Source organism: Telmatherina bonti, assembly GCF_933228915.1.
Source record: "Telmatherina bonti genome assembly, chromosome: 21".
Lineage (NCBI taxonomy): Eukaryota > Metazoa > Chordata > Actinopteri > Atheriniformes > Telmatherinidae > Telmatherina > Telmatherina bonti.
Genome location: NC_136630.1, coordinates 30,220,797 through 30,247,483, shown reverse-complemented (window position 1 = coordinate 30,247,483; position 26,687 = coordinate 30,220,797). Strand labels below are relative to the sequence as shown.

The 26,687-nt window shown below is 47.4% G+C and overlaps 1 protein-coding gene across 1 annotated transcript; it reads right to left on the bottom strand.

Annotated features, from left to right (window-relative positions):
- Positions 1-289: 289 nt before the first annotated feature.
- LOC306771479 (LLGL scribble cell polarity complex component 2-like) lies at positions 290-26,687 on the bottom strand (the record flags this gene model as incomplete). The annotated part of the gene is made up of 21 exons (XM_079260645.1): positions 290-1,113; positions 1,203-1,258; positions 2,255-2,297; positions 4,211-4,236; positions 4,312-4,447; positions 4,545-4,809; positions 5,089-5,255; positions 5,334-5,450; positions 6,208-6,355; positions 6,423-6,570; positions 6,779-6,975; positions 12,157-12,252; positions 12,539-12,643; positions 14,657-14,810; positions 14,884-14,951; positions 16,317-16,528; positions 17,464-17,618; positions 17,720-17,774; positions 17,866-17,998; positions 18,093-18,255; positions 26,485-26,687. The coding sequence occupies 20 exons, from the start codon at positions 26,685-26,687 to the stop codon at positions 1,225-1,227; spliced, it is 2,625 nt and encodes an 874-aa protein (XP_079116771.1). The 3' UTR covers positions 290-1,113; positions 1,203-1,224.

The window sequence follows — 26,687 nt, the reverse complement described above, 5'->3', positions numbered from 1 at the left end:
CAGAGCTGCACAGCTCATCTCTGTCCACACCATCCTGTGGGTCAGGCGGGACGCTGCAGCTGGCGGCCTGAGCGGATCTGCAGAAATGTGTCTCAACACTCCGTCTTCTGAAAGCAGAAAACGTGCAGACACTCCTGCACATGATGGAGCTGAACGGTGTGTAAAACCAGCTAAAACAATAAAAACAAGACACGGTGATTCTTAAGAAAAGGGTGTAATAATCATCTGCATTAAAAGGTAGTGTGGAATTCTTACAGATCAAAAATTGTGGTTTGCTACAAAAATATATTCTAGGCTGCTGCAGAAATCCCAGCATCATGACAGAGTACCAAACATTTCCTGGTGATGGAAGCCGACCCACATTCCAACGGCCCACAGGTAAAGTCTCACACACTATATATTAAAGTCATTTCACTACAAACAGTTACTTTCCTAATTACATCATTCACGATGGAATAAAAACGTTTCCATAAAACTAAGACCCCAGAGAGAAGCTGCTCCAGCAGTACAGCGCCGGAGTGGTGCACCAGTACCTGTGGTCAGTTTAAAGTAGGCGGGAGGCGTCCCCAGCAGAGGAAACTGGACCAGTCTGAGTAACCTGACTCCAGAAACAGCAGACTGGTTCAGGAATCAGAAAATCAGGACTTTGGGAGGGAACATCTGGAGTGGACAGAACAGAAAAACGATCCTGAGTGAAGCGAAATGATTTAGTGTTTCTAACGTCTGCTTCGGGGTAAAACGGCGTCTGGCGACATCAGGATGTTCTGAGGATCCTCTGCAGAAAGCCATCTGTCCCTCCTGTAGTGAGATGAGATGAAGGCGGTAGAAGCTGGTTCCCTGCTGAGGGGGGGGGGGGGGGCTTGTGCTGGTGCTGAAAAAGGCCTCAGAACGCGGTGTGGATGGCAGACGTCTTCAGGTAGTTCAGGACTGAATGCTAGTGAGCGTGCTCGGTGACAGTGTGTGGTCTTCAGGCACAGCTGGTGGTCTCGTACAGCCGCCGTCATCTTTAAACTGCTGAGCGCGAGCAGGAGCCCCGCCACGCCGCGCCGCCGCTGGAGTCAGTAGTGGTTGTTAGCTAGCAGGAGGCGCCCACGCCTCACACACGTCTCTTCTCTGAGGACACACCGGGAACACTGATGAGCTGCACTACACACACACAACACACACACACACAGGAGCAGGAAGAGCGGCGCCAGTCTCACCTGACCGGAGGACTGGCGCCGCTCAGGCGGTCTTCACATTGTTCTCCAGAAACGACCTGCAGACAACAGAAACGGCTCCGTCAACACCTGGAGACGTCGTCGTCGTGCAGCAGCTTGTAAACAACCACCGCTAACAACGAGCTCCCTCCCAGCTTACTGGCAGGACACCAACATGATGGTGGGGTTACTGGGAAAGTGTCTCCAAGCTCAGAGAGGACTGAAAGTTTGTCCTTAAACTCCGACGGTCCAGAGATAAAGGCTCCAGGAGCTGCAGTCCAGCACGCAGCACAGGGTCAGAACATGTTCAGGCAGAGGCTTCTTCAGGTCTGCTGCAGGACAGGATACTGGGACATACTGGGACATTGTGGGACGTCAGCTGGTCCTGGTCAGGACGTCACAACACAGCAGCTGCCAATCACAGTGCTGAATAACTGCAGATATCACCCAGATTGTGCTCCAAGCAATCTGGAACTATAATTATTATTATTATTATCTATCATCTCAGGTTTTGGTAACTTTAACAGGAATATTTTTCTGTAGACGTAGTTTGCACGTTCCCTGTTGCCTCCAGTCGGACGTACGACGGCATCATGTGACGTCATCTCAGAGTCACCTCCAGTTTCTGAAGCTCCAGTTTTATTTCCATGGATCACACCAACCAGAGATGTGAAGGTTAAAAACAAAACTGAGGCGGGCAGAAAAAGTGATGGTTTTATCGAAATGAAGATTTTTTCCATCCACAGATGATTTCTGTGTTATTTTGTGTTATTCATGTTGTCATAAAGCAGGTAAAAAGTTGTGCCTGGTTGTAGTAAATCCTGTTCATGTGGTGTTGAACGGGAAGCAGCCGTGGTGTCATCAGGACTTTACTGGGAAGTAACGGCTTTAACACAGCAGCAGACCTGCTCAAGCCTGATGGGAACTTTGGACCTCTTTAACGCCAGACATGAAGCTGGAACTGGGGGGGGGGGGGGGGGTTTCGGCATCATGTGGAGGAGGTGTGACCTGACTCTGCATGAGAAACGGAGGATTCTGGAGGCAGAGGAACTTACGTGTGCTCTCCCTCCAGCGACTTCTGAATCTCCTGGAGAACGTCTGAAAGAAAACATACGTCTGTAAACATGACGTAGAAAAGACCTGCAGCAGCAACTCAGCCACAGACAGAGCCGAGCTGAAAGGAGTCACGGTGAAATGAAGCCACATGACGTCGGATCAGGTGTCCAACATCGTGTGTGTGAGCAGAAAGCTGGCGGAACGGTTACAGACAGAACAGAGACAGAGCGCCTGCTACAGGACGTCCTCTGGAGTACTCACGCTCGTCATTCAGCAAAGCATGCTCCATAACACGTCTAGCTGCACTTTCTGGAACACACAGGCATCACATCAGTACACACAGCCACACACAGTGTGTAGAAACTACAGACTATATTTAGAGATGGGCGGAGCCTCCGTGACGCCACCCGTAGGTTTCTGCAGAGCTGAAGTGAAGCTCGGTGGGCGGTTCCTACCATCACCATCTTGGCAGGGGCATGCGTGTCGTCTCACCCGGAAAATACAAATATGGACAAAGAGGTGGAGCTGAGAGGGGGGCTGTGAGCGTCATGGTGGATGATTAACATTAAGCGAACTCCGAGCTTTCTGTAGCTAAGAGCTAACTGAGCTAACCCGGAGATAACAGGAGATAACAGGAGATAACAGGAGCTAACCAGCTAACGGAGATAAGCGGGCTAAAGCTAAGTCACGTTGTTAACCGGTTAAAAACCGCGGTTGTTCTACGTTCTTCTGACTTGAAGCGGGAGATCAGGTACCTGTCAATCAAAAGGACACGCCCCTAAATATGCCGAACTTCGACATTAAATTACTTTTAAACGGGCGAGTTAGAAAAAATTCACTCCCCCCACAGTTGTCATGAAGGTAAATCTGACCTGTTAAACCTAAAATGATTTTTGAACCAGGCTGTAAACATGTTTATTTCTGCTGTAAACATGTTTATTTCTGCTGTAAACATGTTTATTTCTACTGTAAATATGTTTATTTCTGCTGTAAACATGTTTATTTCTACTGTAAACATGTTTATTTCTGCTGTAAACATGTTTTTCTGCTGTAAACATGTTTATTTCTACTGTAAACATGTTTATTTCTGCTGTAAACATGTTTATTTCTGCTGTAAACATGTTTTTCTGCTGTAAACATGTTTATTTCTGCTGTAAACATGTTTATTTCTACTGTAAATATGTTTATTTCTGCTGTAAACATGTTTATTTCTACTGTAAACATGTTTATTTCTACTGTAAACATGTTTATTTCTGCTGTAAACATGTTTATTTCTGCTGTAAAGATGTTTTTCTGCTGTAAACATGTTTATTTCTACTGTAAACATGTTTATTTCTGCTGTAAACATGTTTATTTCTGCTGTAAACATGTTTTTCTGCTGTGAACATGTTTTTCTGCTGTGAACATGTTTATTTCTACTGTTACTATGTTTATTTCTGCTGTAAACATGTTTATTTCTGCTGTAAACATGTTTATTTCTGCTGTAAACATGTTTATTTCTACTGTAAACATGTTTATTTCTGCTGTAAACATGTTTATTTCTGCTGTAAACATGTTTATTTCTACTGTAAACATGTTTATTTCTGCTGTAAACATGTTTATTTCTGCTGTAAACATGTTTATTTCTACTGTAAACATGTTTATTTCTGCTGTAAACATGTTTATTTCTGCTGTGAAGTTGGTCTTTTTAACATGGGAGTCTATGGGGATCCGCTGTTTTGCAGCCCCTAGTGGATGAAGGGGGAACTGCTGTTTTATGCACTTCTGCATCGGCTTTACTTTTAACCGCCGGAGGCTCCAACTATCTTTAATATATGGTCTGTGGTAAAAACAGGCAGGCAGCACATCAGCACAAGCACATACTGGAATTCCATCCACAACACATGGTGGTCATGGCTGCACATGCACCAGTCTGTCAGACCTCCTCCCCCCCCACACACACACACACGTTTTACCTGCATCTTCAGCATCCTGAGTGTTCCTAGGAGAACAGAGGAGAGAAAGACGTGAGAAAACCTCCTTCAGAGCCAGATGAGCCTGAGAAGAGTCTGGGTACCGATGAGCGGACGGAGCTCCATGATGGTTGGAGGCGGCTGGGGGGCGGGGCTCCTCCACCAGACAGCGAGGCTCCACCAGGCAGCGAGTGGACAGAGAGAAACGCTCAAACTCAGACGGAGAGATAAGATAGAAGCCTGAAAGCAACAGAGAGAGCATGAGGAGGATCAGAGGGCTGGTTTCAGGTTGCGCCTCCGGGTAGACACTCTGATGGTCCAGGAGGAGGAGCTTTACCCTGGCCGTGCTTGGTGAAGACGCAGGAGGCGATGCCGCTGACGTCCTCTCTACGGATGCAGGGGTACTGAACCTGCATCTTCACGTGCGGCAGCGACACGGCGTGGACGTCGCCCTGATTGGTCAGAACCAGCAGGCCGCTCTCGCCGTAGTCCTCCGTGCGGTTACTGCCAAACCAGGCCACGCCCACCCGCCGTACTCGGGAGCCGTCGACAGCAGTCAGTTTCAGCTTCATCTTCGCACTCACCTTCGGCAGCGTGAACACCTGAACACGACAACAAACGGCGTTCACTTTTACTTCTCCCCACCGACCCAAACCTGCAAGTTCCCTGCCTGCTCCTCCGTGCACGCCTGCACCTCCGTGCACGTCTGAATGAAGGCTGCAGATGGAGGAACGCAGCTTCACCATCCATCAGCAGATTGATCCTCACCGATAACATTTAGTTCAGCTGATCGTTGGAATCGAACCGTAATCAGATCAGACGTTTGTCTGCTCTTCATCACTCTGTGTGTGTGTGTGTGTGTGTGTGTGTGTGTGCTGGACCTTAAACTGCTCCTCAGAGATGACCAGGACGTGGTGTGAGCCCTGCATGTCAGGCGAGCGAGCCAGGTCATGAGCCACCTCCAGCGGCTCGGGGAGGGGGGCTCCGTGGCCGTCCAGGACCACGACGCCGACCACCGGAGCGCGGTGCATCAGCTGGATCTCCTTGGCTGGAAGGAAGGTGAGCGGGCGTTACGACAGAGGCAGAGAGGAAACGTCTGAGCCGCGGTCTGAAGCTCTGGCCTCACCTGGCTGTGCAGAGACGGCTTCGTCTGCTCGGCGCTCTGCGGCGGGGAGGCGGAGCATGTAGGCGAACACGGAGCCCCCGTTAGTCCCCGCCCACAGGGAGGGGGAGTGATGAGAACCTGCAACAGCAGAGGGGATGAGACCCCCCCAGAGGTTAGTGAGAAAGGCAAAGCAGCAGTTCAGCTTCACTCTCACTTAGACATGCAGTTCATGCTGGGAGGGGGGACTTTGGTTGGGGCAGTACAGGGAGGACATTGGGGGGGTTACGGTGAAGGGATGGAGGTGACTGGGTGGGTGTAGGTGGATGTGCAGCAGAAAGTCTAGACCAGTGTTTTTCAACCTTTTTTGAACCTGAAAAATCTCAAGGCACACCACAAACCTAAATGTTTTTGTTTTTAAAGTCTGTATTAATATAAAGTCCATCTCCTCAGAGCCTCTTGAACAGACACCAGATAGAGACAAGAAGCAATTTTATTATCTTTCACCAGGGCCTGTTTGGATGAACACAGAGCTGCTTTTTAGACTAATTAGGTGAAATTGGGGAATTCTTCAGTACACACCTGATGATCTCTCACGGCACAGTGGTGGAAAAACACTGGTCTAGAAGCTGGATTCTAGTGTTTTCTATGTGATGTATGTCTGTTTCCTGCTTGTTTCTTGTCTATATTCCTCTTTCCTGTCCCTGCCGGTCCGATCCAGCAGCACTACGGAGATTCCCTAGTAAACACCTCTTCAACACAAAGATAAGAATTCCGGTTAAATGTCTGCAAAGCGTTCCTGCGGCCGACAGAACGACTTTTCTACTCCTGCACTGACAGACAGACGGCTGGCAGTGCAGGACCCTAGGGATAGGGTCAGACAGACGGACAGACTCACTGTCTGCGAGGAAGGTGTCGGCGAAGTACAGCGTCCGCACGAGTCCGGTGAAGGAGTCGTCTGAGGAGCGGGCCTCGATCTTCCTCTGGACCGGAGCCAGCTCCATCTCAGCCAGTTCAGCCTCCAGACGAGCGTTGGCCTCCTGGAGCTGCTCGGGGAGACAACACTCAGACACGGAGGGAGACGACTGCATGTGAGCGGCGGCGGGACGCTACCTTGGCAGCATTGTTGACGTGATGTTTTCTCAGAGACACTCGGCTGCGTCGGATTCTCCTGAAGGACTGCCGGAGGGACTTCTTGATGCTCTTCACTCTGGACAGAGGGCCTTCCATCGCCAGCTGGTCGCTGGGGTTTAGCGTGCACCTGGAAGAAGAAGAAGAAGAAGAAGAGAGGATGTGACATCATCATCATCAAGACATTTCCATGAGGTGAAGATCTGAAAGAATCGTTTCCATGAGTCATGACGACGTGTAGCATCTTGACTCCACCATCTCCAGCCTGCACGTCGCTGCTTCTGCTCAGTTCGCTCCTCTATCTGACCTCGGAAAGCTCCTCCTCCACGTCTGCTTACTTCACAAAGACGTTGTTCTTCTGTTGGTAGTCGAACAAGCCAAAGCCGTGGCTGGTCCCGAAGGCGATCAGCTTCCACTCCGAGTGTAGGGTGAGGGCGGTGACCACAGCGGGGGGCTGGCACTGGACCAGGCTGAAGGGCTGGAAGCCTGGAGGGAACGTCACCGGCTCCTCACGCACGTCCAGCTGAGTGTGGCCCTAACACAGAAACCGTTACAGCACTGAAGTCGCTGTGAGCCACAAGACGCACAGAGAATTTCATCACTCAGACAACTTTGTAGGAATAACAACAGAGAACAACGTGGCGGAGCTTTTCCTCATCTGCAGGTCGCTGTGTCAACCGGCTCCAACAGCGTTCGTCACAAACGTCAGACCACCATCATTTCACTTCTTTCTGCTCCTGATTGGACGTTACCGTCAGTTTAAGCCCTCTGATTGGTGGAAAGTCTGACAGGAAGTGTCTTCATCATCATGTCCAGGTGAAAATAGAGGTCTCTTAGCAACATGGTAGTGATGGTGATGAAGATGTGATAAATAATGGTGGATTTACCATCTAGTCTCTGGATAAACGCTACATGTGTCTGGACTGTAAACATTTCACCAGTTTTAGCCTCTCTACACTGGCTCCCTGTTAAATCCAGGATAAAGTTTAAAATTCTTCTCCTCACATAAAGCTCTTCATGACCAAGCTCCATTGTCCATAAAAGATCTTATAGATCCATATATTCCAAATAGAGCACTTTGCTCTCAGACTGCAGGCTTACTGGTGGTTCCCAGAGTCTCAAAAAGTACTATGGGAGGAAGGGCCTTTAGCTATCAGGCTCCTCTCTTACCCCTCCCTGAGCCGTCACCTTATCGTGGTGGGGGGGTTTGTGCGTCCCAAAGATCCTAGCAGCTATGTTGTTGGGGTCTTTATGCCCCTGGTAGGATCACCCATGGCAAACAGGTGTCTAGGGGAGGGACCAGACCAAGCACGGCTCACAGACCCCTATGATGACCACAAACCTGGGCATAAATGTTCCCTTGCCCGGACGCGGGTTACCGGGACCCCCCTCTGGAGCCAGGCCTTGAGGTGGGGTACGAGAGCGAACGTCTGGTGGCCGGGCCTTCGCCCATGGGGCCCGGTCGGGCTCAGCCCGAAAGGGTTACATGGGCCCCACCTCCCGTGGGCTCACCATCTGCGGGAGGAGCCGTAGGGGTCGGGTGCAATGTGAGCTGGGCGGCAGCAAGAGGCGGGGACCCTGGCGGTCCGATCCCCGGCTGCAGAAGCTGGCTCTAGGGACGTGGAACGTCACCTCTCTGGTGGGGAAGGAGCCTGAGCTTGTGCGCGAGGTTGAGCGGTTCCGGCTAGATATAGTTGGACTCACCTCGACGCATGGCTTGGGCTCTGGAACCAGTACCCTCGAAAGGGGCTGGACTTTCTTCCACTCTGGAGTTGCTCATGGTGAGAAACGCCGAGCAGGTGTGGGCATTCTCATCAGCCCCCAGCTTGGTGCCTGCACGTTGGGGTTTACCCCGGTGGATGAAAGGGTAGTTTCCCTCCGCCTCCGGGTGGGGGGACGGGTCCTGACTGTTGTCTGTGCTTATGCACCGAACAGCAGTTCAGAGTACCCACCCTTTCTGGGGTCCTTGGAGGGAGTGCTGGAGGGTGCTCCTTCTGGGGACTCCATAGTTCTGCTGGGGGACTTCAATGCTCACGTGGGCAATGACAGCGAGACCTGGAGGGGAGTGATTGGGAGGCATGGTCCCCCCCCTCTGAACCCAAATGGTGTTTTGTTATTGGACTTCTGTGCTCATCATGGATTGTCCATAACGAACACCATGTTCCAACATAAGAGTGTCCATATGTACACCTGGCATCAGGATTCCCTGGGCCGCAGTTCGATGATCGATTTTGTAGTCGTATTGTCGGACCTGCGGCCACATGCCTTGGACACTCGGGTGAAGAGGGGGGCGGAGCTTCAACTGATCACCACCTGATGGTGAGTTGGCTCAGGTGGTGGGGGAGGAAGCCGGTCAGATCTGGCAGGCCCAAACGTGTTGTGAGAGTCTGCTGGGAACGTCTGGCTGAGTCCCCTGTCAGAGCGAGCTTCAACTCCCACCTGGAGGCAGCTGATGGGTACCGACAGGCTAAGCGTTATGCGGCTTCGGCTGTCGCCAAGGCAAAAACTCGGGCTTGGGAGGAGCTCGGCGAGGCCATGGAGAAAGACTTCCGGACGGCTTCAAGGCGATTCAACGTATCCTCATTACTGCTTCGTATAATATCTACGAAAAACTATGCTCAAAGTTACGTAGGATTTGCTACGTATTTCTAGCTACCAGTGCGCCTGTGTAAGCAGAGCAACCAGTGCACCTGCGCACAGCAAATAAATGCCATGACTGTAGTTTTTCTAAGTTTCACACCCACTCTTAAGCTAGGGTTTGGAAAACACGTATATGCTTCATGAATCAAATACCTAATAAAGCCGAACTAGTGGGTATCCAATGTATAAATATGCGTTGATCAAGGCAAATATGATGGCTTATTTGAGATATATAAACAATTATAACATTAAGTGGATGTGGCCTGGTCAATCTTCCACAATTTCATTGGAAATAGGTTCATAATATGACACTTTTTCTTCATATTTCAAATACAAGTGACAGCCGAACTCGTATTTATTAAGTAACGAAATGATCTGTGATGTGAAACAGAAAATATGTGCCTGAAATGAAGATACTGTAGCCCAACCATCCATAAAAATACAGCTTTAGCGGGAAGTAAATGATTGACACCCCGTGCAGCCAATAGAAAGGGGAGAAAGTAAGAACAAAAAACCCTTGTGCTGTTGAACAATACTTTACACTTTGTTTTATTTTAAACATCTAGCAATGCAGCCGATACCGAAGAGCTTAAAAGCTTTACAGTCATAATCAGCGAGACACGATGCATTTTACTCAGACTTCAACGTGTTTAATGCTCCTCCTGGGGACAGAACCATAGACTGAAACGTCACGTGATGAAAGCGCCTGCTCAGGATTACGTTGGAAATGTACGAATGTCTGTGTGTTACTTTTCGTATGAGATTATACAAATGATTTGTGAGAGCAGCCTGGGTGATTCTGGTCCACCATCCGGCGGCTCAGGAGGGGGAAGCAGTGCTCCATCAATACTGTGTACAGTGGAGATGGGGAGCTGCTGACCTCAACTCGGGACGTTGTGGGTCGGTGGAAGGAATACTTCGAAGACCTCCTCAATCCTACCAACACGTCTTCCAATGAGGAAGCAGAGCTGGTGGACTCAGGGGTGGACTCTCCTATCTATCTCTGGGGCTGAAGTCGCTGAGGTGGTCAAAAAGCTCCTTGGCGGCAAGGCCCCGGGGGTGGATGAGATCCGCCCGGAGTTCCTTAAGGCTCTGGATGCTGTGGGGCTGTCCTGGCTGACACGCCTCTGCAGCATCGCGTGGACATCGGGGGCAGTACCGCTGGATTGGCAGACTGGGGTGGTGGTCCCCCGGAGGGTGTGTTCCAATTACAGGGGAATCACACTCCTCAGCCTCCCTGGTAAGGTCTATTCAGGGGTCCTGGAGAGGAGGGTCCGCCGGATAGTCGAATGTCGGATTGAGGAGGAGCAGTGTGGTTTTCGTCCTGGTTGTGGAACAGTGGACCAGCTCTATACCCTCTTTGGGGTTCTGGAGGAGACATGGGAGTTTGCCCAACCAGTCTACATGTGCTTTGTGGACCTGGAGAAGGCATTCGACCGTGTCCCCCGGGGGCCCCTGTGGGGGGTGCTCCGGGAGTATGGGGTACCGGACCCCCTTGTACGAGCTGTCCCGTCCCTGTACGACAGGTGTCAGAGCTTGGTCCGCATTGCCGGTAGTAAGTCGGATTCGTTTCCGGTGAGGGTTGGACTCCGCCAAGGCTGCCCTTTATCACCGATTCTGTTCATAACTTATATGGACAGAATTTCTAGGTGCAGCCGAGGGGTTGAGGGGATCCGACTTGGTGGCCTCAGGATTGGGTCCCTGCTTTTGCAGATGACGTGGTCCTGTTGGCTTCATCTGGTCGTGATCTCCAGCTCTCGCTTGAGCGATTCGCGGCCGAGTGTGAAGCGGCTGGGATGAGAATCAGCACCTCCAAATCTGTGACCATGGTCCTCAGCCGGAATAGGGTGGATTGCCCTCTCCGGGTCGGGAGTCAGGTCCTGCCTCAAGTGAAGGAGTTTAAATATCTCGGGGTCTTGTTCACGAGTGAGGGAAGGATGGAGCGCGAGATCGACAGACGGATCGGTGCAGCGTCTGCAGTAATGCGGACTCTGTGCCGGTCTGTCGTGGTGAAGAAGGAGCTGAGCCAGAAGGCGAAGCTCTCCATTTACCAGTCGATCTACGTTCCTACCCTCACCTATGGTCATGAGCTGTGGGTCGTGACCAGAAGAACGAGATCTCGTATACAGGCGGCTGAAATGAGTTTCCTCCGCAGGGTGGCCGGGCTCTCCCTTAGAGATAGGGTGAGGAGCTCGGTCATCCGGGAGGAGATCAGAGTAGAGCCGCTGCTCCTCCGCATCGAGAGGAACCAGATGAGGTGGCTCGGGCATCTGGTCAGGATGCCCCCTGGACGCCTCCCTGGTGAGGTGTTCCAGGCACGTCCCTCTGGGAGGAGACCCCGGGGAAGACCCAGGACACGCTGGAGGGATTATATCTCTCAGCTGGCCTGGGAACGCCTCGGGATCCCCCCCGCAGAGTTGGCAAATGTGTCTGGGGAGAGGGAAGTCTGGGCTTCCCTGCTTAGGCTGCTGCCCCCGCGACCCGACCCCGGATAAGCGGCACGAAGACGAATACGAAGACCCTCTCTTATGGAACCAGCTTCCACCGTGTGTTCGGAGGCAGACTCTCTCCATACCTTTAAGATCGAGCTGAAAACCTTCCTTGTCCATGATTCTTATAGTTAGGATATGAGCATCTCCTGAGTTTCTTCATGTCAAAGGGGAGTTTTTCCTTCCCACTGTCGCCACGTGCAGCTCAGGATGGGGTATTGGATCCAAGTCATGACTTGATGCAATCAGTTGGTTTCTGTTGTAGACTACGTATGAACTGGCTAGTCTGTAAAGTTCCCTGAGACAACATTGTTGTGAAGTGGTGCTATACAAATAAAGCTCAATTAAATTTAATTAAATGAAACCTCTGTAGACCAGCTGGAGGGTCACATAACCATCACAGAGTTACACACTGTCGTTACACTGATGATGATGATGGACATTCTGGGAGATCCCAGAAACGACACCCAGCTGTTGGAGAACCAGTAAAGCTTGACTGGGTGTGACGTGTCAAACTGGACCTCCCTGCCTCAGACCGTGTGAACTGGTAATGGTTAAATGTGTGGCGGGTCGGAACTGGGATTTACCTTCCAGCGGAATCCCTCTTGGCCCTGCAGCAGATCTACAACTTTAGCCTCCACCGTCTGCTCTGCCGCCTCGTCATTCAGCTCCAGCACCAGGATCTGGACACATCACTGAGCTATAAACACAGCCTTCCTGGTAATCTGGTGTAAGCATGTCTGCGTTACATGGTAACAGGAAGCCTGTACTGACTGGTTTAGATTATTTAGCTACAACTTATTTTTACTCATTTCCAATGTGTATTTGTACCTTTTACCATTTCTATAAACATTTTTTACTCTTTTTATTCAGTCTTTAAGAATAAACACTGAATCCATCAGTATTAATGAAATGAAGATTTTTAAAGTGACTAAACACACACAGCAGAGAGTGTGTCCAGTCAGGTACCTGTCCCGCCGTGCCTGCCACCGTTAGATAACCGCTGTATTTACACAGGTGGATCTTCTGGATGCCGAGCCTGGGGTCATCGCTGTAAGGGTCAAAGCAGCCCACCTGGAAACACACAGAAAGTCAGAACAGCGGTCTGGAAGATGTTGGTTTGATTGAAGATGTCCCATCAGGCCTGAAACACGCAAGTGTTTAGAACATGTGGAGCTGAGGAAACGTCTGAATGTTCCTTCTGTCGTATCGGACACAATCAGTGAAAACGCTGCAGCTCCAGCCCTGAAGGAGACTCTCTGCTGGTCGGCTGGGTTTTGCTTCACCAGCGTCTGGTTAATATATATCTAATAAACCAGCGTCTGGTTAATAAACGTCTAATAAACCAGCGTCTGGTTAATAAACGTCTAATAAACCAGCGTCTGGTTAATATACGTCTAATAAACCAGCGTCTGGTTAATATACGTCTAATAAACCAGCGTCTGGTTAATAAACGTCTAATAAACCAGCGTCTGGTTAATAAACGTCTAATAAACCAGCATCTGGTTAATAAACGTCTAATAAACCACTGTCTGGTTAATAAACGTCTAATAAACCACTGTCTGGTTAATAAACGTCTAATAAACCAGCGTCTGGTTAATATACATCTAATAAACCAGCGTCTGGTTAATATACGTCTAATAAACCAGCGTCTGGTTAATCTATGTCTAATAAACCAGCGTCGGGTTAATAAACGTCTAATAAACCAGCATCTGGTTAATAAACGTCTAATAAACCACTGTCTGGTTAATAAACGTCTAATAAACCAGCGTCTGGTTAATATACGTCTAATAAACCAGCGTCTGGTTAATAAACGTCTAATAAACCAGCATCTGGTTAATAAACGTCTAATAAACCAGCATCTGGTTAATAAACGTCTAATAAACCAGCATCTGGTTAATAAACGTCTAATAAACCAGCATCTGGTTAATAAACGTCTAATAAACCACTGTCTGGTTAATAAACGTCTAATAAACCAGCGTCTGGTTAATATACGTCTAATAAACCAGCGTCTGGTTAATAAACGTCTAATAAACCAGCGTCTGGTTAATATACATCTAATAAACCAGCGTCTGGTTAATATATGTCTAATAAACCAGTGCCTGATTAACCAGTGTCTGGTTATTAAATGCCTAACAAACTACTACCTGGTTAACCAGCATCTGGTTCATAAACGTCTGGTGAATAAACATCAACATGTACAGACGTGAAATGGATACATTTATATAAATTTATGTACTTTTGTTTAGAAACACAGTAAAACATGTGAACATGGCCTGTTACATCACGGTGACATGTTTACACAGAGGTTTTCTTTTTTCATGGATCACTTCAAACGTCTTTAAATTTCTATGAAATAATTTCCTCATTTCAGCCAAAATGTTTACTCTCGGCACCACCTGGTGGTCCCACAGCTCCCTGCACCTGCCTGCAACTGGAAACCAGTGGAATCTGGTGGAATCCAGTAAAAATGTCACATATCAGACATGAAAGAAGGAGTTGTTTAAACTGGGAGGATTGTGTGATTTTAATGGACAGGATGGGAAGGTCTCCAGCAGGAATAAAACACACTGATCAGTCGTATTGTTTCATGTCTGACATCACACACTGGAAACGCCACCAGACTGTCCCTTTGCTTGATGTCAGCTCCTCTTCCACCTGTTGGGTGTCCTCCTCACCTGGCTTGCCCCCCCAGAGGGAAAAGAGCTCATTAATCTGCCGTCTGGATCAAACTAACCTGCTACATTTTTCCCTTCAGCCCCTGTGATCCTAATGTATCTCTGTTTTTATCTGTTATAAGGTGAAAAACTGGCTGCATGGCCTGAGCTTCAGTCCGGTTCTGTGTTCTTCTTTTGTCATTATTTTTACGTGTCTGTATGTCAAACCTTGGACGAGCTGGCTTGAACCTTCCCCTCGGGGATGAATAAAGTAGCTTTGATTTGATTAAATGAAAAGAGCCTATCGGTAAAGGATCGGACCCAGCAGGGTCCTGCGGTGGCGACATAATGACTTTTCTGAAGGTCTTGCTGGCTGTAGCGGGGGGGGGGACTCCACTGTGACCCCGTATGAAGCAGAAACAAGACGCACCTTCCTGAACGGCGGCCACTCGCCCTCCGTGCTCTGGTTCATGTTGTCGTTGGGGTCGGCGTCCGTGTGGAAAACTGCAGCCGTGCTCAGCTTGTACATGGGAGAAAGGCAGACCCCTGATGCGTCCCAGAACCACACCGTTCCATCCTCATGCCTACATCGACACAGCAGAGTTAGAAAGGTCCGCCGCAGGCCGGGCTGGTGTGATGCAGTGCAGCAGTACCGACCCGGTGAGCAGCAGGTCTCTCTGTGGAGGATCGGGGGCCAGGTTCTGGCCTCCCGTTACGGGCCACGGCTGACGGAGACAGAGGAAATGGAGGTTTAACAGTAAACATGAAGGAATGTGAGCAGAACCAGGGTTAAGTATGACCAGCAGCCTGCTGGGGGCCGTCCCCGTGTCTGGACCCAGTTAGGCCCCGCCTTCTTCACGTCTGACACACTGGGCGACTTTCAGCGAGGTGTGTGACTGACAAACACACACAAACAGACTCACTGATAGTGGCGGGAAAATCCAATCGAAAAATCGGGATTTTTTGCTTCACAATTCTAAAATCAATTTTTTGTTTAAAAAGAATGGATTTTTTTCAAATGAATAAAAAAAACAGTATAAAATTTTAGTCTTTTTGGTTTTATTATCTTTTTACGTGTCTTCTTGGGCATTATAGCAGCAGAATGATGGTCTTTCTGGCTTCTGGGTTGTTTTTTCCTCTTTGAAATCAAGAAAAAAATTAGCAAAAAAAAGTTTTATACATTTGTTTTTAATCTACAAAGAATTGGGAGTTGCAATTCAAATTGAATTGGCACCCAAAAAATCGGAATTGAATGGAATCGGGACAAAAGCGTATCGTCACAGCCCTACTCACTGAGTCCTCATGTTGTTCCCACCGTGTGGAACCAGTACCTTCTTCAGGTCTGGCTCAGCTGTGGCTCCAGGTGAGCCAGGTGTCCTACACACTAAATAATGGCCTCAGTGGTAGATGTGATACATAACAGCGTTGCCTTGGAAACTAATGGCGTTGTCATGGATCTCTGGATGGTGGAAACTGTGACAGGAAGTGTCTTCGTCCTCATTTCCAGGTAAAAACAGACGTTTCTGAACAAACAACACATGCTGTGGCTGGATTGACTTTTAGATTGACATTTTCTTCTTTGTTTTTTAAGTCAGATGCATGTTGGTGGACTGTGGGCTTCCTGGACGGGGAAAAATACCTGGAAAATGTACACAGATCAGCGGAAGGGCCACATATCCATCACAGCGCTGCACGTCACTGATCCGAGGAAATGGATGAGGTCAGGAGGCACCTGATGGAGATCTGGGGGAGTTTGAAGGGTTGAACTAAAAACCCTTAAAAAGTTTGTTCTCCTCATGGGGAGTCTGTATCGTGTTGAGGGGAAAATGGAAAAGCACCGTTAACGAAAGCAACTCGTGTCATCACGCCGTCCTACGTCTCTTCCAACACAAACGTTGGTGCCAAAGGCGCCAAAACACATCTTTTGTGTTTTTAGTGGAAGGAAAGCCGACTTAGCCGGATGTCAGGGTGCATGTTGGATTCTCAGCGCGCGCCCTGATGAGCCCCGAAGCGCCGGCATACGGGGCTCTCTGCTGTAACAACGGCTGGCAGACAAAGAGTTACAGATTAAAGTCCTGCAGGACGTTTACCTTTTTAGAGTAGTGTGTAGTCTGCAGAGCTCCAGCAGCAATGATCCTCTCCCACAGTTTGAGGGGGATGGCAGAGACGTGGTGGGAGCAGGTGATGGCTGAGCTGTGCAGGGGGACCAGGTACGGGGTCTGAATGACCGGCCAGCCTTCCGACTGCAGGTCAATGACCACCAACTCCTCCTCCACCAGGACCACCAGAGCACTGGGGTCTCCTGCAGGACAGGACACAAGCCGGCCGTGAGCCGTGTGCGACCTGAGAAAAGATGCTGAAAACAAATAATCAGCTGTTTCTGTTTTATTCTCATCAGTTTATGAACCGAACCCAAAACGAGCCGCCTGTGTCTCACTGGAACCTCCAGCCCGGCTTTTCATTTAGCTTCACAGACAGAAACAGACGGCACGATGAAACCCTGCAGACGTCTCCGTTACAAACAAGAACCTCAGCAGCTGCTTCCAAAGCTCCAGGTCAAACTGCTGCAGAGGAAACAGCATGAAGTCCAGAGAAGTCAGAGACCCGGGAAGCATCCTCACACCAACTTTGGCTTTGCTTTGAATGAGAGCTTTTTGGTGGGAAAGAATCTTAAAGGGTGTAAAAGAAGTGGAGCCGCTTCCTGTCACAGCTTGTTGAGTCGCCACCGTCACTATGAACCTCCAAGGAAACCAGCAAGAGCTTCATCTCCATGGAGACGAAGCAAGAGCTTCATCTCCATGGACACAAGCAGGAGCTTCATCTCCATGGAGACAAGCTGGAGCTCCATGATTCATGTCAAACAAACGCAGAGTCACTGGAGACACATTGTCAGAGTTTTTAGCAATTGATTAAAACTTTTCACCACAAAACAGCTAAAGTCATGTTCTGGTTGGCAGATTTCTGTCCCACGGTGACCAGACAGACGTCTCTGTAACCAGCAGCCTTGTTCATGAGGAGACATGATCAGAAGCTGTAGGTGGACACTGGTCTCTGGGGTTTGAACTGCATTGGGTTTGTCCAGGAGGGTCTGGTGTCTCGTCCACACCCCCAGGTGGACCTGGATGTCTCAACATCATGTGACCGTATGGACTGAACACGCCTGTTCATTTGTTCCATCCCACTACAGGTATTTTCTCCATCAGTGTCGTGTGTGTGTGTGAGGTGAGTGTGTCCTGCCTGTATGCTGGGCTCCGTCCCGGATGACGAAGAAGTCGATGATCCTGGAGGTGAAGTCTAAAGCCACTTGTGTTTTACTCTGGATCACCGTGATGCAGTGGCGGTCCCCGTAGCTGGCTCTTGGCATGCCGCCGCTGAACAGCAGGAAAGGAGGCCTACACGCACACGCGCACACACACACACCCACACACACAGGATGAAGTTCAGCTCCAGGTGAATGTGCCGCGAGGGCTGAGGCAGGCGGCGGAGGACTCACCCTTTTGCTGTGGGAAGCTGAATGATTTTAGAGATGGCCTTGCAGGGGAAATGTCCTGCAGCAACAAGAGAAAAGGATCATGGCTGCTGGACAAACACGTCCACGTGTGGCAGTGCATCATGAAGGGGACAGCTCTTCCTCCTCACCATAAGGAATGTCAGATTTCTCCTCATCCTCACAGACGTCGTCTCCTCCCACCATCCATCGACAGTAGCTTCCATCGCTGTGAGAACTCAGAATGTAGCTTCCATCCTCCGTCCACCACATGCTCTCCAGTTGCTTTGGGTGACCAGATGAAAGACAACAAACATCAGATGTTCCGGCTGCAGGAACCCGTTCTTCAGACCGTCACTCCCAGTCACATGACAGCTACCTGTGTGGCAGGGATGTGCTGGAGGGCACACTGTTTCTCCAGATCCCAGATTACCATGAGGCCGCGTCCGTAACCGATGACAACCTGGTTCCGTCTCGACGGGTTCTCCTGTAAGGCCTCCACATGCTCCAGGTTCCTGCGACCGATGTAGTCATCTGGTACGCTGCAGGACAAAGCAGAGGGATGACAGAGCCGCCCACATGGATGTGCAGGAGGCTTAAAAAGGTCTGGAACAGAACAGTAACTCATAGGGACGCACCGATCCACTTGTTGGGTGTTCCGATCCGATATCTGACATGTGAATATCTGCTGATATCTGGCGATACCAGATGTGTTTATGTGAACATTATTATGGTTATTACTGCTGTTCTAACTGTGTCAGACTTCATGAGGTTGTAATAAATGACCCATCCTTTCTGAAGTTACCTCACCAATACAAATATAATAACATTACAGATCGAACTATTTCAACAAGTTTTATTCTGATTTGTCACATTTTCCCTAAATACAACTATAAATGTGTGGTTTTGGAACAAAGATCCAGCTTTTAGTGCTGTGTTCCTCGTCGCATGCAGCTCTCTGACTCTTGACTTGCGGCTCGTGAAGCAGCCGATGGCTTTCTGAAAATGCATCTAAACAAGTCATAATGATCCTCAACGCTGCAGTTCCCTCCACTAACAAGAGCTGCAGGCTGCTTGCAGAAACTCTGCTGTCCTAACGGCCCTAACTGACCCTGTCAGAGTTGCCAGGTTTGGCTGATTTCAGCTGCACCGAACTCCACCAAAGAGCTGCTCCGTCGGTAGCTCCGTATATATAATGAAAAAGAAACGCCCACATTCTGGAGGCATTATTGTATTTTCTCCAGATACTGTTGCATAAGAATGCCGTTACTCCGTGTAATATTTAGGATAACCATTCCTTGCTGAAAAGCTGAATGTTACTGATTTGGCAACGTAGCAGGACACGTAGCGTGGGATTGTTTTTTTTATGGGGGGTGGCAGCTCTCCTCTTGTCTTAGTAGGCCGAGTGTTGGATTAACAGTGAAGACTCGCTGTTTCAGTGGAACTAAAAATGTCACATTTTAACATTCAAGGCATTTATTTCTATTACAACACGTCCGAAGCATCAAACACATCTGCGCTGGCTTGGCTAATGTGGTATCGGTACGCTTTTATTAATACCAAATACGAGTACACACACTTGTTACTGAGCCGATACCAAAACCAGTAACGGTATCGGCTCAGTACCAAGTGTGTGTACTTGTACTTGGTGGATCCCTAGTAACTCTGATTACATCACATCTGACTGGCAAATATGTCTACAAGAACAAAATCCAAACATCACATCAATACTTTGTCACTGCAGGATTTCTGCTGGAGAACAGTGTCCTCTGAGAAATCTGTCCCTCTCAGAGGACGAGAGGTACCCGATGTTTGCAGCAGGATTCACCGTTTACACTGAAACACCAACAATCCAGTGGAGCGTTGCTGCTTTCAGCACTTCCACAGCTCCTGTTTACGTTCACAGACTGCTGTTTACGTTCACAGACTGACTGTTTACGTTCACAGACTGCTGTTTACGTTCACAGACTGACTGTTTACGTTCACAGACTGACTGTTTACGTTCACAGACTGACTGTTTACGTTCACAGTCTGCTGTTTACGTTCACAGACTGCTGTTTACGTTTACAGACTGACTGTTTACGTTTACAGACTGCTGTTTACGTTCACAGACTGACTGTTTACGTTCACAGACTGACTGTTTACGTTCACAGACTGACTGTTTACGTTCACAGACTGACTGTTTACGTTCACAGACTGCTGTTTACGTTCACAGACTGACTGTTTACGTTCACAGACTGACTGTTTACGTTCACAGACTGCTGTTTACGTTTACAGACTGCTGTTTACGTTTACAGACTGACTGTTTACGTTCACAGACTGCTGTTTACGTTCACAGACTGACTGTTTACGTTCACAGACTGCTGTTTACGTTTACAGACTGCTGTTTACGTTTACAGACTGACTGTTTACGTTCACAGACTGACTGTTTACGTTCACAGACTGACTGTTTACGTTCACAGACTGCTGTTTACGTTCACAGACTGACTGTTTACGTTCACAGACTGACTGTTTACGTTCACAGACTGACTGTTTACGTTCACAGACTGCTGTTTACGTTCACAGACTGACTGTTTACGTTCACAGACTGACTGTTTACGTTCACAGACTGCTGTTTACGTTTACAGACTGCTGTTTACGTTTACAGACTGACTGTTTACGTTCACAGACTGCTGTTTACGTTCACAGACTGACTGTTTACGTTCACAGACTGCTGTTTACGTTCACAGACTGCTGTTTACGTTTACAGACTGACTGTTTACGTTCACAGACTGACTGTTTACGTTCACAGACTGACTGTTTACGTTCACAGACTGCTGTTTACGTTCACAGACTGACTGTTTACGTTCACAGACTGCTGTTTACGTTTACAGACTGACTGTTTACGTTTACAGACTGACTGTTTACGTTCACAGACTGCTGTTTACGTTCACAGACTGACTGTTTACGTTCACAGACTGACTGTTTACGTTCACAGACTGCTGTTTACGTTTACAGACTGACTGTTTACGTTTACAGACTGCTGTTTACGTTTACAGACTGACTGTTTACGTTCACAGACTGACTGTTTACGTTCACAGACTGCTGTTTACGTTCACAGACTGACTGTTTACGTTTACAGACTGACTGTTTACGTTCACAGACTGACTGTTTACGTTTACAGACTGCTGTTTACGTTCACAGACTGCTGTTTACGTTTACAGACTGACTGTTTACGTTCACAGACTGCTGTTTACGTTTACAGACTGACTGTTTACGTTCACAGACTGCTGTTTACGTTCACAGACTGCTGTTTACGTTCACAGACTGCTGTTTACGTTTACAGACTGACTGTTTACGTTCACAGACTGACTGTTTACGTTCACAGACTGCTGTTTACGTTCACAGACTGCTGTTTACGTTCACAGACTGCTGTTTACGTTCACAGACTGCTGTTTACGTTTACAGACTGACTGTTTACGTTCACAGACTGACTGTTTACGTTCACAGACTGCTGTTTACGTTTACAGACTGACTGTTTACGTTCACAGACTGACTGTTTACGTTCACAGACTGCTGTTTACGTTCACAGACTGCTGTTTACGTTCACAGACTGCTTTTTACGTTCACAGACTGCTGTTTACGTTCACAGACTGACTGTTTACGTTTACAGACTGACTGTTTACGTTCACAGACTGCTGTTTACGTTTACAGACTGACTGTTTACGTTCACAGACTGACTGTTTACGTTCACAGACTGACTGTTTACGTTCACAGACTGCTGTTTACGTTCACAGACTGACTGTTTACGTTCACAGACTGCTGTTTACGTTCACAGACTGACTGTTTACGTTCACAGACTGCTGTTTACGTTCACAGACTGACTGTTTACGTTCACAGACTGCTGTTTACGTTCACAGACTGACTGTTTACGTTCACAGACTGACTGTTTACGTTTACAGACTGACTGTTTACGTTTACAGACTGCTGTTTACGTTTACAGACTGACTGTTTACGTTCACAGACTGACTGTTTACGTTTACAGACTGACTGTTTACGTTTACAGACTGACTGTTTACGTTTACAGACTGACTGTTTACGTTCACAGACTGACTTTTTACGTTTACAGACTGACTGTTTACGTTTACAGACTGACTGTTTACGTTTACAGACTGACTGTTTACGTTCACAGACTGCTGTTTACGTTCACAGACTGACTGTTTACGTTCACAGACTGCTGTTTACGTTCACAGACTGACTGTTTACGTTCACAGACTGCTGTTTACGTTCACAGACTGCTGTTTACGTTCACAGACTGCTGTTTACGTTCACAGACTGACTGTTTACGTTCACAGACTGACTGTTTACGTTTACAGACTGACTGTTTACGTTTACAGACTGACTGTTTACGTTTACAGACTGACTGTTTACGTTCACAGACTGACTGTTTACGTTTACAGACTGACTGTTTACGTTTACAGACTGACTGTTTACGTTCACAGACTGACTGTTTACGTTTACAGACTGCTGTTTACGTTTACAGACTGACTGTTTACGTTTACAGACTGACTGTTTACGTTCACAGACTGCTGTTTACGTTTACAGACTGCTGTTTACGTTCACAGACTGACTGTTTACGTTTACAGACTGACTGTTTACGTTTACAGACTGCTGCTTACGTTCACAGACTGACTGTTTACGTTCACAGACTGACTGTTTACGTTCACAGACTGACTGTTTACGTTTACAGACTGACTGTTTACGTTTACAGACTGCTGTTTACGTTTACAGACTGACTGTTTACGTTCACAGACTGACTTTTTACGTTTACAGACTGCTGTTTACGTTTACAGACTGACTGTTTACGTTTACAGACTGACTGTTTACGTTCACAGACTGCTGTTTACGTTTACAGACTGCTGTTTACGTTCACAGACTGACTGTTTACGTTTACAGACTGACTGTTTACGTTTACAGACTGCTGCTTACGTTCACAGACTGACTGTTTACGTTCACAGACTGACTGTTTACGTTCACAGACTGCTGTTTACGTTCACAGACTGACTGTTTACGTTCACAGACTGCTGTTTACGTTCACAGACTGACTGTTTACGTTTACAGACTGCTGTTTACGTTTACAGACTGACTGTTTACGTTTACAGACTGCTGCTTACGTTCACAGACTGCTGTTTACGTTCACAGACTGACTGTTTACGTTCACAGACAGACTGTTTACGTTCACAGACTGACTGTTTACGTTCACAGTCTGCTGTTTACGTTCACAGACTGCTGTTTACGTTCACAGACTGACTGTTTACGTTCACAGACTGACTGTTTACGTTCACAGACTGACTGTTTACGTTCACAGACTGACTGTTTACGTTCACAGACTGCTGTTTACGTTCACAGACTGACTGTTTACGTTCACAGACTGACTGTTTACGTTCACAGACTGCTGTTTACGTTTACAGACTGCTGTTTACGTTTACAGACTGACTGTTTACGTTCACAGACTGCTGTTTACGTTCACAGACTGCTGTTTACGTTCACAGACTGCTGTTTACGTTTACAGACTGCTGTTTACGTTTACAGACTGACTGTTTACGTTCACAGACTGACTGTTTACGTTCACAGACTGACTGTTTACGTTCACAGACTGCTGTTTACGTTCACAGACTGACTGTTTACGTTCACAGACTGACTGTTTACGTTCACAGACTGACTGTTTACGTTCACAGACTGCTGTTTACGTTCACAGACTGACTGTTTACGTTCACAGACTGACTGTTTACGTTCACAGACTGCTGTTTACGTTTACAGACTGCTGTTTACGTTTACAGACTGACTGTTTACGTTCACAGACTGCTGTTTACGTTCACAGACTGACTGTTTACGTTCACAGACTGCTGTTTACGTTCACAGACTGCTGTTTACGTTTACAGACTGACTGTTTACGTTCACAGACTGACTGTTTACGTTCACAGACTGACTGTTTACGTTCACAGACTGCTGTTTACGTTCACAGACTGACTGTTTACGTTCACAGACTGCTGTTTACGTTTACAGACTGACTGTTTACGTTTACAGACTGACTGTTTACGTTCACAGACTGCTGTTTACGTTCACAGACTGACTGTTTACGTTCACAGACTGACTGTTTACGTTCACAGACTGCTGTTTACGTTTACAGACTGACTGTTTACGTTTACAGACTGCTGTTTACGTTTACAGACTGACTGTTTACGTTCACAGACTGACTGTTTACGTTCACAGACTGCTGTTTACGTTCACAGACTGACTGTTTACGTTTACAGACTGACTGTTTACGTTCACAGACTGACTGTTTACGTTTACAGACTGCTGTTTACGTTCACAGACTGCTGTTTACGTTTACAGACTGACTGTTTACGTTCACAGACTGCTGTTTACGTTTACAGACTGACTGTTTACGTTCACAGACTGCTGTTTACGTTCACAGACTGCTGTTTACGTTCACAGACTGCTGTTTACGTTTACAGACTGACTGTTTACGTTCACAGACTGACTGTTTACGTTCACAGACTGCTGTTTACGTTCACAGACTGCTGTTTACGTTCACAGACTGCTGTTTACGTTTACAGACTGACTGTTTACGTTCACAGACTGACTGTTTACGTTCACAGACTGCTGTTTACGTTTACAGACTGACTGTTTACGTTCACAGACTGACTGTTTACGTTCACAGACTGCTGTTTACGTTCACAGACTGCTGTTTACGTTCACAGACTGCTTTTTACGTTCACAGACTGCTGTTTACGTTCACAGACTGACTGTTTACGTTTACAGACTGACTGTTTACGTTCACAGACTGCTGTTTACGTTTACAGACTGACTGTTTACGTTCACAGACTGACTGTTTACGTTCACAGACTGACTGTTTACGTTCACAGACTGCTGTTTACGTTCACAGACTGACTGTTTACGTTCACAGACTGCTGTTTACGTTCACAGACTGACTGTTTACGTTCACAGACTGCTGTTTACGTTCACAGACTGACTGTTTACGTTCACAGACTGCTGTTTACGTTCACAGACTGACTGTTTACGTTCACAGACTGACTGTTTACGTTTACAGACTGACTGTTTACGTTTACAGACTGCTGTTTACGTTTACAGACTGACTGTTTACGTTCACAGACTGACTGTTTACGTTTACAGACTGACTGTTTACGTTTACAGACTGACTGTTTACGTTTACAGACTGACTGTTTACGTTCACAGACTGACTTTTTACGTTTACAGACTGACTGTTTACGTTTACAGACTGACTGTTTACGTTTACAGACTGACTGTTTACGTTCACAGACTGCTGTTTACGTTCACAGACTGACTGTTTACGTTCACAGACTGCTGTTTACGTTCACAGACTGACTGTTTACGTTCACAGACTGCTGTTTACGTTCACAGACTGCTGTTTACGTTCACAGACTGCTGTTTACGTTCACAGACTGACTGTTTACGTTCACAGACTGACTGTTTACGTTTACAGACTGACTGTTTACGTTTACAGACTGACTGTTTACGTTTACAGACTGACTGTTTACGTTCACAGACTGACTGTTTACGTTTACAGACTGACTGTTTACGTTCACAGACTGACTGTTTACGTTCACAGACTGACTGTTTACGTTTACAGACTGCTGTTTACGTTTACAGACTGACTGTTTACGTTTACAGACTGACTGTTTACGTTCACAGACTGCTGTTTACGTTTACAGACTGCTGTTTACGTTCACAGACTGACTGTTTACGTTTACAGACTGACTGTTTACGTTTACAGACTGCTGCTTACGTTCACAGACTGACTGTTTACGTTCACAGACTGACTGTTTACGTTCACAGACTGACTGTTTACGTTTACAGACTGACTGTTTACGTTTACAGACTGCTGTTTACGTTTACAGACTGACTGTTTACGTTCACAGACTGACTTTTTACGTTTACAGACTGCTGTTTACGTTTACAGACTGACTGTTTACGTTTACAGACTGACTGTTTACGTTCACAGACTGCTGTTTACGTTTACAGACTGCTGTTTACGTTCACAGACTGACTGTTTACGTTTACAGACTGACTGTTTACGTTTACAGACTGCTGCTTACGTTCACAGACTGACTGTTTACGTTCACAGACTGACTGTTTACGTTCACAGACTGCTGTTTACGTTCACAGACTGACTGTTTACGTTCACAGACTGCTGTTTACGTTCACAGACTGACTGTTTACGTTTACAGACTGCTGTTTACGTTTACAGACTGACTGTTTACGTTTACAGACTGCTGCTTACGTTCACAGACTGCTGTTTACGTTCACAGACTGACTGTTTACGTTCACAGACTGCTGTTTACGTTCACAGACTGCTGTTTACGTTCACAGACTGACTGTTTACGTTCACAGACTGCTGTTTACGTTCACAGACTGACTGTTTACGTTTACAGACTGCTGTTTACGTTTACAGACTGACTGTTTACGTTCACAGACTGACTGTTTACGTTCACAGACTGCTGTTTACGTTCACAGACTGAATATTTATGTTTACAGACTGAATATTTATGTTTACAAACTGTTTACGTTTACAGATACAGATGTTTACAGATGTTTAATTCATCTGAACAGAGCGGATAAAGAGAGTCTGGCTGCTGCTGGGAAAGGTTGCGTTCATGTGATGGGGGGACTGGGGTCTGCCTGGCGTCTTTCTCAAACACACCGACCCCCGCCGGCTGAACAGTAGATCAACCTGCAGACTTTCCCACCTGCTGGCGACCTGGTCCAGGCTGATGTTCCTCTCTTCTAGCTCTCTGAATCCTGGGACTTCAACGATGAACACGTGTCCTCCTTCTGTCCCGAGCAGCAGCAGCTCTCCGGAGGAGTGGGCCAGCACTGCAGTCACTCGGGTCACATAAGGCGGCGCTCTGAGCAACGAAACCAGCTGCTGTTTAGAACTAGTGGCTTCCAT